The following is a 14,624-nucleotide window of genomic DNA, read 5'->3' as shown; positions in this document are numbered from 1 at the left end:
AGCCCTCAAAACCAGGAATAGGACTCATAATTAGAGGGAAGCCAGATACCAAACACAAAACAGTAGGAGTCCATATAGCCTTTGCAAAAACAAAGTAGGTGACAAATGATGTCATGAATAATAATGACAATCAAACAATGCTCAATTGCTACCCCACTAGCTTAGGTTTTTTAATGAAGTGAATCAAGAAAAAGCCATATAAGGTGTACTTACAGGCACAGAGAACCTACTTTTAACCAGGTCTCTCTCTCTCTCTCTCTCTCTCTCTCTCTCTCTCTCTCTCTCTCTCTCTCTCTCTGGGAAAATCATGTGGCTGAGAACACACACACACACACACACACACACACACACACACACACACACACACTTCAACAAAGAGCAACAATGCAGCTTGGTGATTATTTTGAACACAATTAAATTGCATAATCCACAGTTAGAACCTCTGAGATTCTAAAGGGTCCTATCACTGACAATTATATTAATTACAGTGGTACCTCGGTTTATGAACACAATTGGTTCCGGAAGTCTGTTCATAAACTGAAGCGTTCATAAACTGAACTTTCCCATTGAAAGTAATGGAAAGTGGATTAATCCGTTCCAGATGGGTCTGCAGAGTACTCAACCTGAAGCGTACTTAACCCGAAGCATGGGTGTAATTGGTTCCGGAAGTCTGTTCATAAACTGAAGCGTTCATAAACTGAAGTGAACTTTCCCATTGAAAGTAATGGAAAGTGAATTAATCCGTTCCAGATGGGTCCACGGCGTTCGTAAACCGAAAATTCGTAAAAGTGTTCGTAAACCGAGGTTCCACTGTATGCTTAGAAGGCCTTTATGCACACTCACATTGAAGACAGAGAGGTGAAGATGATATATCAATGTCTGTGGTGTGCCCCTTTATCTCAGTCTGCACATAGGTCTTGTAGGAAGTTCTTAGTGCTTTAGCCATGGTGGCGCAAAAGAAATGAAAGTGTACGTTCAAAATGCATATGCCACAGATAGGAGTCAGAGCCTCTGTCATACCCACTTGAGTTCAACTCTCTGAAAATATTGTTCGTTACTGGCTTCAGTTTCCAATGAAAGCATGCCCCTTGTATCTTCCCTTCATGTAGTTTCTTTTACAAGGACATTGCATTTTCAACACCTGAATGACAGGGAATTATTGCTGTTTTGCCTCCTCTTGTTGATTCTTTTGCCTCCAGAAGACCCTGTTAATTCAAAATGCTGTTTTGTGTTTCAGGCCATTTGGAAAAGATTTTCCAGTCGTGGGACCTTGGGTATTTTAGTAGGCGTAGATAATCTTGAAATATTTTCCTTAAATTTAAGTGAGATTTCTTTTAAGGATTAATAGGTAAAGGTTATTGTTAAGTGGAAACAAATATTAATCTGAAAGTTCCTAGGAGATGAAGCAAAGGAAAGAGGAATAATAATTATGTTCACAAATTCACTCTAATCTCAAGCAACCTATGATTTTTTTTCTTTCAAATAGCATGAAAGAGCAGCACAAAATTCACAGCTTTGATCTTTTTCTGCTCAACAGAAGAAGTACCGTCAGCATCCATATGCTTTGAAGTTTACCAGTATTAAAGACACTCCTGAGATGATCCAGGCTAGAATTAGTTATAACCAGGCTGTGGATGTAAGTTATAATGTATATACATTATGATTATAAGAGTGGTATCCTCTTTGAACGACCTCATTGAAACACAGGCTTTCTTTTTCACTCCCTGTCACTGAGATCATTCCTAGGAACCAAGAAATTTGTGTTCTAATCAGATGAACCTTACAAAGGCCACTTTTAATCAGAATGGAAACCTTCCATTCTCCGCAGAGCCCAATGGGAAACCCTTGTATAGAACATGTAACATAAATGAACTTTCGGGCAGATGCATTTTCAACTCTATTCCGACTGATAAAATTTTATATCAGTGAATTAGAATATTTGCAATCTGTAATTGGACCAGTGCCATATTGTTTCCTTTTGGGAGGTTCCAAATTTAAACCAAAAAATATGAATGAATAATATTCTCAAACTGGGTATTGAAAAATTCATTCCAGCAGTCGAGTTCGCACTCATTCAAGCTAATGAGAATGGGATCCAATAAGTTCCTTTGCGCTAATGGACAGACTTTTGATTCATCGGAGGTACAGTATTGACTAATGAAGGGGTGGTGATATCTATGGATTCCCCCATGCAGCTTCTCATTCCACCTTCCATCCTATTCTAGAGGGTTCACCAATTATCTGGAGGCATTTTTCAGGGGAAGTTGGGTTCTGCAGTGGGGAGGGGGACTCTGCCAACATTGCATCTTCTCTATTCCTCTTCCAATTTGGTGGGTGCCACTGCTGGATCAAAAGCCTTTCTGTGATTGCAAGGGCACCAAGTGGATTCCACCCTATGAAAATGTGTGGTCTGTTTAATAGAGAATTATTCCCATGTGCTCATAGGCATGGCCATGCCTGAGGACAGTTGCATGTTGGGGAATGCCTTACCTTGTAGTATTAAACACCACTACTGTCTTATTCATTTAATAATTTACTTAATATTTTATAATGTTGTGGGGCTCTTCTAAAATCAAAGTGCTCAGACAGCTTCATTTGGGAGAGCTGATCCATCAAATATTTTTAGTAATTGTAGTAAGAATTGTTTAACATAATATAACTTTTTAGTGGTCTGTGTGAACCACTGTGGCATATGTAGCAAGCGTCCTATACAGTATTTTTCATATTTTGCAGAGGATATATAAGGAACATGGAGAGAATGTAAAACATCATTACACCCAAACGGCGGAACTTCCTGAGATCTTTCAAGCTAAACAAAACGCTGTGAATATCAGCGAGGTAAGATTTCATTTTTGTGCCATGTCTTGCAGTCACACTGTTTCTTTCAATAACATATTGTTCTTGGAGACTTCTTTACACTCACCATAGCTGGAATTGATTACAATCCGTTTGGATTTCTGACACTGCATCCTGAGGGCGATCATGTTAAGACTATCTCAGCCCGCATGCAATGACTGCCATCGAAGCATTATCCCATGCCCGTGTGCCTTAGTTTCCTCCTTTACTTTTAGTAAAAGGCAGCACAGGTTTGTGTTATAGGTTCTGTGACTTGGTCTAAAAAGACTTGCTAGGAAGACGCAGAAGAGCTGAACAACTAGGGCTGAGGTGAAAACTGCTGAAAATAAATTTTGCCAATCTTCATGTGAGTCAGGGAATAAATTCAGGTCCCTGAATGGAGTGGGGTGTAGTGGAAAAAATTGCTGACAGGTTAATAGGGAGAGTGAGTGCTTCATTTTCTTTATATGCAGCATCAGTAACTGTCCACCATTTCCTTAACGTCAGGATGCTTCTGATACAGCATCATTCTAGGCCATTGTGGGGAGGGCAATGGCAGCTGACACGAACATTTGTGCCCTCATATGAACACTGGCAGGGACCCAGGTGGCGCTGTGGTTAAACCACTGAGCCTTGGGCTTGCTGATCAGAAGGTCGGCGGTTCGAATCCCTGTGACGGGGTGAGCTCCCGTTGCTTGGTCCCAGCTCCTGTCAACCTAGCAGTTCGAAAGCACGTCAAAATACAAGTAGATAAATAGGAACCGCTACAGCGGGAAGGTAAACGGCGTTTCCATGTGCTGCTCTGGTTTGCCAGAAGCGGCTTTGTCATGCTGGCCACATGACCTGGAAGCTATACGCCGGCTCCCTCGGCCAATAATGCGAGATGAGCGCGCAACCCCAGAGTCGGTCACGACTGGACCTAATGGTCAGGGGTCCCTTTACCTTTACCTTTATGAACACTGGCAATTACCATCTCTGTTACTGTATGGCTGCCACCCCCCCCCCCATGCCTTGGAACAGTACTGCAACTGAAATATTATGTTTAAGGAAACATCCATATTATTGCCACTTCCCCAGGTGGTAGCAGCAAAATGAAGCACAAAAGAAAACACTGCTGAAGGCAAGTGCTCTCTGAAAATAAGGCCTCCCAGTGTTGCTGCCTGCAGATGGAGTCATGAAATCATAACTCGGTAGATTATATCCTTGATTTCCACCCCCCACCCCCCATTTAAACTTACTGGATTAAAACCAGACCAACATAGTTGGACTTGGTTCCCATAGAAACCAATAGGGCTTAAGGCATTTGCCCCATTGATTTCATTGTAACCTTAGTTCAAATAACTGGGCCTGGATCCAGCATACTGTCACCATTGAAGTGCAGCATTGGAAGAGAGCTGTTACCCTGAAGTGCACAAGATGAGCCTAAAGGTATATTTGCCAAAACTAGGAACAAGGGAATTAATGCAGGTTTCTTTCACGGCATAGATTCACACATATGATTGGGGAGAGAGCTTCAAACTGTTCCCATTTACTGTCTTAAAACAGATTTGCTACAAGGAATCCTGGAAGAAGATGCAAGATGGGGGTTATAAACTGAAACTGGATGCCATTCCTTTCCAGACAGCAAAGGCTTCCACTGAGATTATAAGTGATGTAAGTTGATTTAACAGCAATATTGACTGGTACAAAATGGGAGATCTTAGCTGATGAAATTCTCCGGGGGGCACTTGGCGTGGACGGTGGGGAGGAAGAAAGAAAGCCTGTGTTTTATGTTTGAAGGGAAAATACAAACGGCTCTTGATGATCTCTACAAATTGTGTGACTGGACTGAAAAAGCAGACATAATTCAGTGTTAAGTAAGTGTATCCTGATGTGCATAATGATAAATTTGTGTCTTCCTGAGTTAGAATGGAATAGAATAGAATACTTTATTACAGTCAAAGACCAGCTCTTGTAAAAATTCCTTTGGAAGAACAGTTCCAAGGAGCATAACATATATGTGACACTTTGTACAACAATAAAATTGATATTTGTAAATGCAATGCGCATAGGAATACTTAAAACTTAAGCCTTAAAACTTAATAAGCTGCCGCAGAGAACTGGGCCTAGGTCGCTTGGGAAACCGTATTTTGGGATGTTCAGATGGGCTGGTTATTCTCAGTAGAAAGTCTGAGCCTGCATATCTGGACGCAGAATCTGGCGACCGTCCTGGTTATCTTCTGGTCTTTGCCTAGCAGGAGCAGGTCGTATAATTGCTTTTCCAGGAGGCCTGCTGACCTCGCCAGTATAGGGTCCAGGATCTCCCTCCGTGCCTCTTCTTGGAAGGGGCATCTGAAGAAAAGGTGCTCTGGGCTTCCTATTTCCCTCAAAGGGCAGGCGCAGAGTCTTTGGGCGTATGGGATTTTTTTGTATGATCCTTCCAAAACAGGCGTGGGCAAGGCCGCGCTTCTGGCAAGTGTATAAGCCCTTCTTGCGTTTTTTTGATAAGAGAAAGGAGAGGTAGGGTGCCGGAGCGGCTACGTATCTCTCGATTTCTCCAATTTTATATTCAGTCTTCCTGAGTTGAATACTTACTTGAAATATTTCTTTACCGTCCTTCATGATCCAATTCACATTAACAAATTGGCTGCAATTAAACTGGGACGAAATCCTGGGGTTTAGTGAAAATAGGACCCTAATGTGCAGTGGTGTGGCAAAGCCAAATGGAATATTAACAAGGGTCCTGGACAGGCTAGAAAGAAAGCAGCATATAACCTGCATCCTTCCTTAGCTCAAGAACTGTAAGATAAAACACAGAAAAGTATTTTTGCTACCATGCTTTGAAATAATCATATCCCTTGAGTCAAAAATAACGATAAAGGAGTCCTGAATGGAGAAGTCTGCTCTCTTATGGCCTGTTGGGATAGAAGAACTCTTGGGTTTTATTAAATAACACACACACACCACACAACATTATTTTATTAAATGTATAACAAACGCAACCAACAGAGTATTTTGAAAAGTCAACAAAAGAGAAAAAACAACAACAGTTCAGCATGGTCAGGTATAAGGTATGGATGCAAAACATATAAAGAAAAATATAACAAGAAACGAGAGGCAATTCAGCAGTATTCCAAGATAAGACATAAACAGCAGATCAAAAATGCATATAATCAAAAATAGTGCCATATGATACTGTATTAGGTTGGAATTCAAATATATGAAGTCATTGTGCCTGAAACCAGGTACCGTGTTTCTCCAAAAATAAGACACCGTCTTATATTTATTTTTCCTCAAAAAAACACATAGTGGCTTATTTTCAGGGGATGTCTAATTTTTTTTTTAATTTTCGGGGTATGGCTTATTTTCGGGGTATGGCCTATTTTCAAGGTATGGCCTATTTTCGGAGAAACACTGTAGCATGTGGGTTTTTTTATGTTCCTTCTGCAGCTTCTGCTGAAATTATAGCCCTCTTCAGAAATGACAAACCTACATTCATTTGATGCCTGAGTGCAAATGAAGGCTGCGACAACTAGCTTTGCCCACCAGAGCTTGCTGCGCATACAGTGCAAGTGTTTGCAGTAGGGAAGCCTTTCACATGGGCAGCTGTATATACTAAGGTTTCTGTGTCATCTGGAACCACAGTCAAGAAAAGGTCTAGATTGCAAGGAGCCTGGGCAAGTGTGTTTGATGTCTTCCCTGCTGCAGACATTCCCACTGAATGCATGGATGCCAGGGTGGCAGATCGAGTTGGCACAGCTCCACTCCCTACATTGATTGAATTGGCAGGTGTCATTTTTAATGAGGGCCTCTCTCAGTGAAACAAAGTTTCTTCTGCTTACTAGATATAAACTGAAATTTCAAACTCCCAATCCTTTTTTTTTAAAACAACAACAGACCATGCCTATTTTAATGCAGATCTTTATTTGGATCCTTATTTAAAATGCTTGCTGGCTGAGAAGACAAGAAAAAGTAATGCTGTGGTGGCCAGTATGTTTCTGTAAATCCTTATGCCCTTGCTTCATTTCCCCCTCTTTCCTCAGCACAAATACAAGGAAGCATTTGAGAAAATGAAAGGACAGGTGATTGGCTCCTGTGGCGTGGAAGATATTAACATTTCTCATTCTCTGCATGCAGCTTTGCTGCAGAGTGACGTGAGTATCACAGGGCGTGGAAGATGAACATAGAATAAACATAGCTCGGCATGGCAGATGACCTTTGATAGGTACTTTGAATGATGAACAACTTCCTTTTGAGTTGGCAGTACTCTCACAGCACTAGCACAATTTCTTTATCCATATTGGGAAGGACTCACCTAAGGAGTCCCATCAGCGGAAGCCGGTGCAAGAGGGCTTCTCTACCATGGGCAGGCATTACAACCCAGACTTAAAAATGACTATGGGAGATAAGAAGCAGCCTGCAGGCTTATAAATGTCTTCCTGCTCCCTTTGTATGGTCAAACTCTTACCTTCTCCTCCGAACCATCCCCATTTCCCTTTCAGAGCAATTGATGGTATATCATTATATCTGAACTTTGGTTAACTGTTGGTGAGGTTCGTTAGACAACGAGAAATTGAGCCTTTAGTGTCATTGGAACAACCCGCCAATAGGGATTCAGCAGGTGCCAACTTTTAAATGCCTGGTGAAAACTTTTCTATTCCTCCCATAGCTGCCAAGTCACCCATTTTTCGCGGGAAACCCCCGTATTTTAAACCGTTTCCCGCTGGCAGCCCGGATTGGAAAAATTTCCGTAAATCCCCCGGATTTCCTTCCTGCCAGGGAGGCTCCATTTTGGGTCCTGGCACCACCCGATTTCCGGTGCCCATACATGGGTAGCGCGGCACCGGAAGTTGCTTTTACGCATGTCCGGACATGCGTAGAAGCGACTTCCGGTACCACTCCGCCCATGCCTGGGCACCGAAAATTGGGCTGAGCAGCACCGGAAGTTGTTTCTATGCATAGAAGCGACTTCTGGTGCCGCGCTACCCATGTATGGGCACCGGAAATCGGGCAGCACCGGCACTGGAAGTTGCTTCTACGCATGTGCAGACATGCATAGAAGCGACTTCCGGTGCCGCACCGCTCCTGATCGCGCATTTTTCAGAGGGAGACTTGGCAGCTATGATTTCCCCAGGCCTGTCAATGCAGGCTATTAAGAGTACACTGCCTGCCCCACCCCAATGGTCTATTGATGTTTGTTTTTAATTTATTTTTAACTTTTTATGATTTTATTGTTAGGTTTTATGTTTTTATCCTGTTGAAAACCACTGTTTTATATACATATATACGCACAACCACACCTAACATTTCTGATTTCCTAACCATCTTCACTGTCACCATCCAGAGGTCTGTATAATGTGCACACTGCACAGTATGTACTGTAGAATGAGGCTGCCTGAGTTTTCCTTGCTGTTCTGTGTATGTGTTGTAAGCAAATAAATTCAATAGACTGTTAAGCAGGTTTGGGTTTAAGCCACGGCGTCAAAACAACAATATTTCTTTCTTCCCTAGGTAAATTACAGGAAAGCTTTTGGCCTTCAGAAATGCCAGTACCGCCTGCCCTTAGACATGGTGAACCTGGTACATGCCAGAAAAGCCCAGTCTTTGGTCAGTGATCAGGAATACAGACAGTTGCTTCATGATTATACTTCTCTGTCTGAAGATGTTAGGCTGAGGTGCGCCAAGAATGCTTATAAATTACAGAGTGAGGTAAATGCAGTTATTCATAAGTCTTTAACATTGGGGGGTGACTGTGAGAGTGTGATTTTATGCTTTGTCCTATCTGTACAGTATATCTGTCTCTCGGTATCAGTGACCAGAAATGGTTTTTATTGCACAGTTTCACTTCAATGGTCTTTCCACCTGAAATTATTTTGGGAGGTAAAAACAGCGATAATCTGCAATTTTCTTATAGACTATTTATATTGAGCTTCTCTTCCTCTCTTTCCCTTCCCTGCATCTCTCTGTAATAGATATAAGTATGTACAAAGTAAACACATGAACACAGAATCTGAAAATATAACTCCAATATGCTCGAATGATACAGACGTCTTGAGTAGCAGATGTTACTTCTAACGAATACATTTAGATGGCTATATTGCCTCTCCTATTCCACATTGTAAATTACTTTTGATTGGTTTCCCATAGAATTTATACAGGTCTGACTTGAACTTTATGAGAGGAGTTGGCTGTATTACACCAGGGGCCTTAGAGATTGAAGCAAAGAAGAAAGCTTCTGAACTCATCAGCGAGGTAACAAAAGAGGGTTTTGATTTTTTCACTACAAACAAGAGTTTGCCAGATGTCTGTGTAAAACTGGGCTGGCAAAGTAACTCCCTGGATTAAGGGTGGGCTCCCTTCCTCACCCTCCCTCTTTATTTGATCACTCAATTCATGTCCTGGGTGAACTCAGTGGAGTTCAAGGTTTTTCAGACCTTGCTAACTACTTTCACAAACTTTCTATTCTGTAATCAGGACCCAAGTGGTTGGTACATTAGGGTGAACCTTTATGGAAGGAAATGTTCCTTTCCAGATGAAAGAGAGGCTGTGTTCTGTTATTAGACACAGAATCACATTTCTCAAAACCCAGGTGGCTCCATATAAGTGGCCTGGAGAGAGAATTTCTCCTTCTCCCCATCTCTGTTCTTTTTTCTTTTTCTTTATTAACTCTCATCACATCTAGTTTGGCCCTCAGTTTGTCTCCAATGATCACATATGTCTCTTTTGTTTCTGGGACTTCTTTCTTTTGCAGAGGACACCACATGCACACACACACACACACACACACAAAAAAAGTTCAAGCTTCGCATGAACCTTGTTGAAGAGCGAAATTCCCATTGGTTTTAGCTGAGAAATATTATACTTCTGGTCAGGAATTTCCTTAGGTTTCCCTCTTTGCTAGAAAATGATGACCTGCCATCATTTTCTGTCTGGGCTCACAAGTCATATCTCTGTGACATAGTCCTAATTTCACTGAAACCACATTCCTCATTGCATTCTCAAAATGCTGATAATTGTAATGAAAGCCAGAATTTCTCCTTTTCGGAATAAAAGTACCCAGTTTTAAAAATCTTAAACGAAACACAAAAAGTACTGCTGAACAGCCCATCTGGCCTGAAGGCACTCCCAGCAAAATGCCCTTCATAAGCCCATCGCACCCTATCAGCCATGGGCTTACCAGACATAGTTAGTATACAGTGGGAAATAGTGTATTTCTATTTCTGTTTTGCTGTTCTCTATTCCTTTGGTGGACTATGAACCAACATTCCTGGCAACTCAGGATGAAATGTAACTCACAACATAAAACATTCTTCTCACATTGAGACTCTGCCCTGGCCCTGGTAGCTTGCATGTGAGCAGTTCATCTTTATTTTTACTTAATTAATTACTCGTTCAATTTATTTATTTATTTTATAAAAAATCCTACACCCTTACAGATTCCAGAGCAATGCATAATACAATATAGTTAAAGTAGCCCCTACCATTTTAGCACATTTATATATATATATATATATATATATATATATATATCCCAGAAGCTTAAAATGCCTGGTTCTTTCTATATATCTCTGCCATAACCACCTTCCAGAGACAGGTCGTGAGCACACTTCAGCAGTGGTACTGCCAACTGGCCCTTTCATTTATGGGGTCTCTGCCGAACTTAATAAATAGACATGGATCCAGCAGTGAGTTGGGAGCATGGGATTAAATTGGCATAGAGGTCACCGAACCAATCTTTTTTGCTGACCCCATTGTAAAGTCTAAATCACCAGGAGCATTAAAAATAAAAATGTCCTTATCTCAAAATGTAACTTAGCTTCTGCATTCCTCTTCCTTTGTGTGTGAATTCAGAGTAAATACCGTCAGCAGCCGAATTCCTTCAAGTACACATCGGTGACAGACTCTCCTGGCCTCCTTCATGCAAAATTCAGCAATATGATTGCTAATGAGGTAGGCTCTGCTAACGTGGATCAGAAAATATGCTGTTTAAAATGCAATGAGCTGAGGAGGGAGTAGGGAAGCAGGCTCTGAGAAATATAATACATCAAAAGGGGAGAAGAAGGCATCATCGGTTTATCCTTTAGCATAGTTAGATCATTTTTTATTATTCCTGGACAAACATTTAGTATCATTTTGTCAATCAGATTTGCTCCTTTAAAAGAAAACAACGGCAAAAATGAAATAAAAATCAGAGCAGCCATTTGATATGAATTCATGCAACTGGCTTTCCTTTTGTACTTGAAAGCAGCCATAATGCAAAGAAATGCAAAGAAGGAGCATACAAGGAGGACAGTCTTCGTGATGGTTAATGTGTGAGGTGCTGAATAATTCGTTCAGGAACCCACTTAATGCACCTGGGGCCAAGAATCTTGTTTCTGATTTTTCAAAAAACATACAGATGGCCTAGCAAATTCATTATGCCATTAAAAAAGAGAGGGGGGGGAATAACATTTGGGAGCTGACATGCCCCCAAATTGTGAGCTTCCTTTAAAAATGTTCATGGCTTTTTTCACAGCAATATTGAATGTTCCTAGAGGTGTCATCAAATAAGGCTCTAAGAGTTAACGGGATGTTACCCGTTAACATCCTCTGCCATCAGAGCTCTATGTATTATTGCCAGTTCAGAGTCTGATTTTGATGCTGGCTCATACCAGTGTTTGACATAAGTCAGCCTTGCTTTCGTCGGTTTGTAGCCCTCAGCAACTCATTTTGTGGCATCTGTTAGACTAGTTAATTAAAGCATTTTGATGGACTACAACAGTGCCCCAGATTATTTCCAAAGCAAGTACTTTCTTTCAGCATCAGAAGCCATATTGGATTGTGTGCGGGAATTGCTGGTAAGCTGCCCACCCTGCATGAGAAAAAAGCAGGGGCGCCTCTTTGATCGCAGTGCAGACCTTAGCTGGGCTATATAGCTTTTTAGATATTTGCCATGCACTATTGAACCCTGTGCTTCTTAAAAAAACACTTTAAAAAAGCCTTTTTAAACCTGTGAATGTTTATAGAGATGGGTCTAGTTACAGGTAGGTAGCCGTGTTGGTCTGCTGTCGAAAATAAAATAAAAATCAAATAGAAAAATTCCTTCCAGTAGCACCTTAGAGACCAACTATGTTTGTCATTGGTATGAGCTTTTGTGTGCATGCACACTTCTTCAGATATCTAAAGAAGTGTGCATGCACACGAAAGCTCATACCAATGACAAACTTAGTTGGTCTCTAAGGTGCTACTGGAAGGAATTTTTTAATTTTAATTTTATTTTATAGAGATGGGTGTATGCAATCATTTATCCTGGGGTAGACAACTTAGTTCCCCCCAGCTGCTCTTGGACTCTCATCAACTGTCCAGCTGGCCATGCTGGCTGGGAGGATGGGAGCTGGGCTCCAAAAACATACAGCTGACTAATATGCACCCTCTGTGGCTAGACTTTTTTAAGGCAAAACAATTTACGGTGAAGCATTCAACTCTGCAAGGCTGCAGTTCTGTACATAGACACCTGAGAGTAAGTCCCATTGAACTTAATGGGACTTCCTTCTGAGTAGATGCGCACACAGCTGCACTGTCAGACAATTTCTCAGAAAAAGAAAGAAATCCAGCATGCTAGTATAAATGTATTCATTCATTTTCATTTAAATCTATCCTAGCGCCTCTACAAGGCAGCAGGGGAGGACACTTTGCATCACTGCACCGTGACGTTGGGCCTGCCTGAATTTGAAAGGGCAAGAACAAATGCTATCAATCTCAGTGAGGTAAGTGCTTGATCAGGTAAACAAATGGTGACTTTTAGAGTGTTGGGACTATGACCTGGGAGACTAGGGTTCAAATCCCCACTCAGAGATGAAGCTCACCTTGGGCTGGTCGCCATCTCTTACACAGGTTTGTTGTGAGGATGAAATAGGGAGGTGGAGAACCATGTACACCACCTTGAGATTTTTGGAACATAAAGGTGGTATATAAATGTAATAAATCAATAAATATCTTCTGGTGTAACGTGTGGCTAGAAATTAAAGACTGCATTGATGATAGCTTTTGTAATGATATAAATTATGATATTGTAATGATATTATAATTATGGTATCAGTTATTCTTTGAACCGCCCTGAGACCTCCGGGTATAGGGTGGTATATGAATTCAATAAATAATAATAATGAGTGCAGCAATTTCAGAGTATATCAATAAACTTGACGTGAGAGGATGGAAGCTGCAGTAGCCAAAGGACAAGTAAGGAGAAAAGAAGGCAGGCTTTGTTTACCTACCTAATAGCTTCTGGGTGATAGAGGGGGTTAGTAGTACACCTCCACTATCTTCAAGATCCAGTGCAGCTCCATGTTGTCATATTGGCTATATGGTTGCTAAGGACTCTGTGATGTCCAACCCAAGCTATGGAGGCAGAATCCTCCTGCCAGCACAGAACGCAGTTCAATAATTGAAGACAATAAGATTCCTTCCTGGCCCCTTTCCCTGACTCAGGTCCCCCCCTTTACTGTTGTGAGGAACTGGCATGATGTGCAGGGGTCCTTGCATTAAGAAGCTGGCCATGGCTTCCTCACTTGCCCTGTGTCAAGCCTTTGCTTGAGTTGTCATCACTGGCACTTACCATTCTGCACACATGCTGCAAGGACAATACCATGCCCAAACGGTTGTCATTTTTTAACTGCATTGTTGTGACTGTATTTGCTTTGATTGGGGCTTCCTACAATAGAGTAAAGAAGAAAAGAAAAAGAAAATCTAGACGTGCTTGCTCACTCTATACAACAACCAAGAGAAGGTTCCTTCTGTCAATTTACTTGCATTTTAAAATTTAAAGTTGCCATTTCCACTTTAGGCAAAATACAGGGAATCTTGGCATAATCTCCGCGCTCAAGGCTACAAGCTGACAATGGAAGCAATCCCTTTCCAGACTGCCAAGGCCTCAAGAGAAATTGCCAGTGATGTGAGTTGAATTATGCAGCCATCCATCTTGCCTGATTTTTGTTAACTTCATGTACTACATCGTCTAAAGCAGATTATACCGAATTAAAGCAGCACCATAATCATGTGAGACAAGGGTGTGAGACAGAATATATTAGTTATGAATGAGATTCTTTGTGTGAATTAAAAAAAAAAAGAGTCACTGTTAATCAGAAGCCCAGGCATGCTGAAGATCTTGCGATGGGAATTGGAGAAGGAAAATGTATCTCTGGATACTCAGTTCCAATTTATCCAAAGTATCCAAAATACTACCTGTCTAGGCAAATTTTTAATCCATTCCTTTATTTCCTTGAATAGTCCACCAAAGCAATTAGGGGCAACGAAAGAAAAATAAAGTTAAGCATGCATGAAAGGGCTCGGAGTATTGGTGTATCGGTTTGGATGTCGTTCTGCATTCATTTTATACCAATGAATTTAGAGATACTAAGCATTAGCAGCCAAAGGTAATTGTCAACTTTTCTGAAAAATCCCTTAGAAAATCAAGCATTTAGGCTGCACCCAACAGTGGTACATCTAGATGATTTTAGACTCTGGGCTTAAGGGTCTTGCGTGGGGGTTGGGGATTTTAGATGACCATGTGCATTACCTGAGTTGTGAAGCACACCATTAACATTTCTCTTCTCCCCCTCCACACATTGCAGCCCATGCCTCACAACTCCTGATACATTACAGTAAAATACCAAACAAAACATAAAGATACATTCTGAGCATTTCTGCATTAAAAAAATACAACTGTCTTAAATCATATCACCGCCATGACTGCGGACATAAAATGGTATTAGCTTCTTTCCTCCTGATGCTACTTGCTTGTATTTGGGAACGAGCACCATTTTGCCATAAGA

General features: G+C 41.3%; 2 protein-coding genes across 2 annotated transcripts in view; one reads left to right on the top strand and one right to left on the bottom strand.

Moving 5' to 3' along the window:
- HABP2 (hyaluronan binding protein 2) overlaps positions 1-14,624 on the bottom strand; it is a 165,139-nt gene that overhangs the window by 106,527 nt on the left and 43,988 nt on the right. The gene's annotated exons all lie outside the window — the stretch shown is intronic.
- Positions 1-14,624, top strand: part of NRAP (nebulin related anchoring protein) — a 60,066-nt gene that overhangs the window by 33,623 nt on the left and 11,819 nt on the right. The window contains exons 26-34 of the mRNA XM_035134073.2: positions 1,538-1,636; positions 2,734-2,838; positions 4,381-4,488; positions 6,858-6,968; positions 8,326-8,523; positions 8,962-9,066; positions 10,666-10,764; positions 12,456-12,560; positions 13,637-13,744. Of these exons, the coding sequence (XP_034989964.1) occupies positions 1,538-1,636; positions 2,734-2,838; positions 4,381-4,488; positions 6,858-6,968; positions 8,326-8,523; positions 8,962-9,066; positions 10,666-10,764; positions 12,456-12,560; positions 13,637-13,744 (1,038 nt within the window). The remainder of the gene's footprint in view (positions 1-1,537; positions 1,637-2,733; positions 2,839-4,380; positions 4,489-6,857; positions 6,969-8,325; positions 8,524-8,961; positions 9,067-10,665; positions 10,765-12,455; positions 12,561-13,636; positions 13,745-14,624) is intronic.

This window comes from Zootoca vivipara, chromosome 5, assembly GCF_963506605.1.
Source record: "Zootoca vivipara chromosome 5, rZooViv1.1, whole genome shotgun sequence".
NCBI lineage: Eukaryota > Metazoa > Chordata > Lepidosauria > Squamata > Lacertidae > Zootoca > Zootoca vivipara.
The sequence above is the reverse complement of the archived record's forward strand: the minus strand, read 5'-3'. Positions and strand labels throughout refer to the sequence as shown.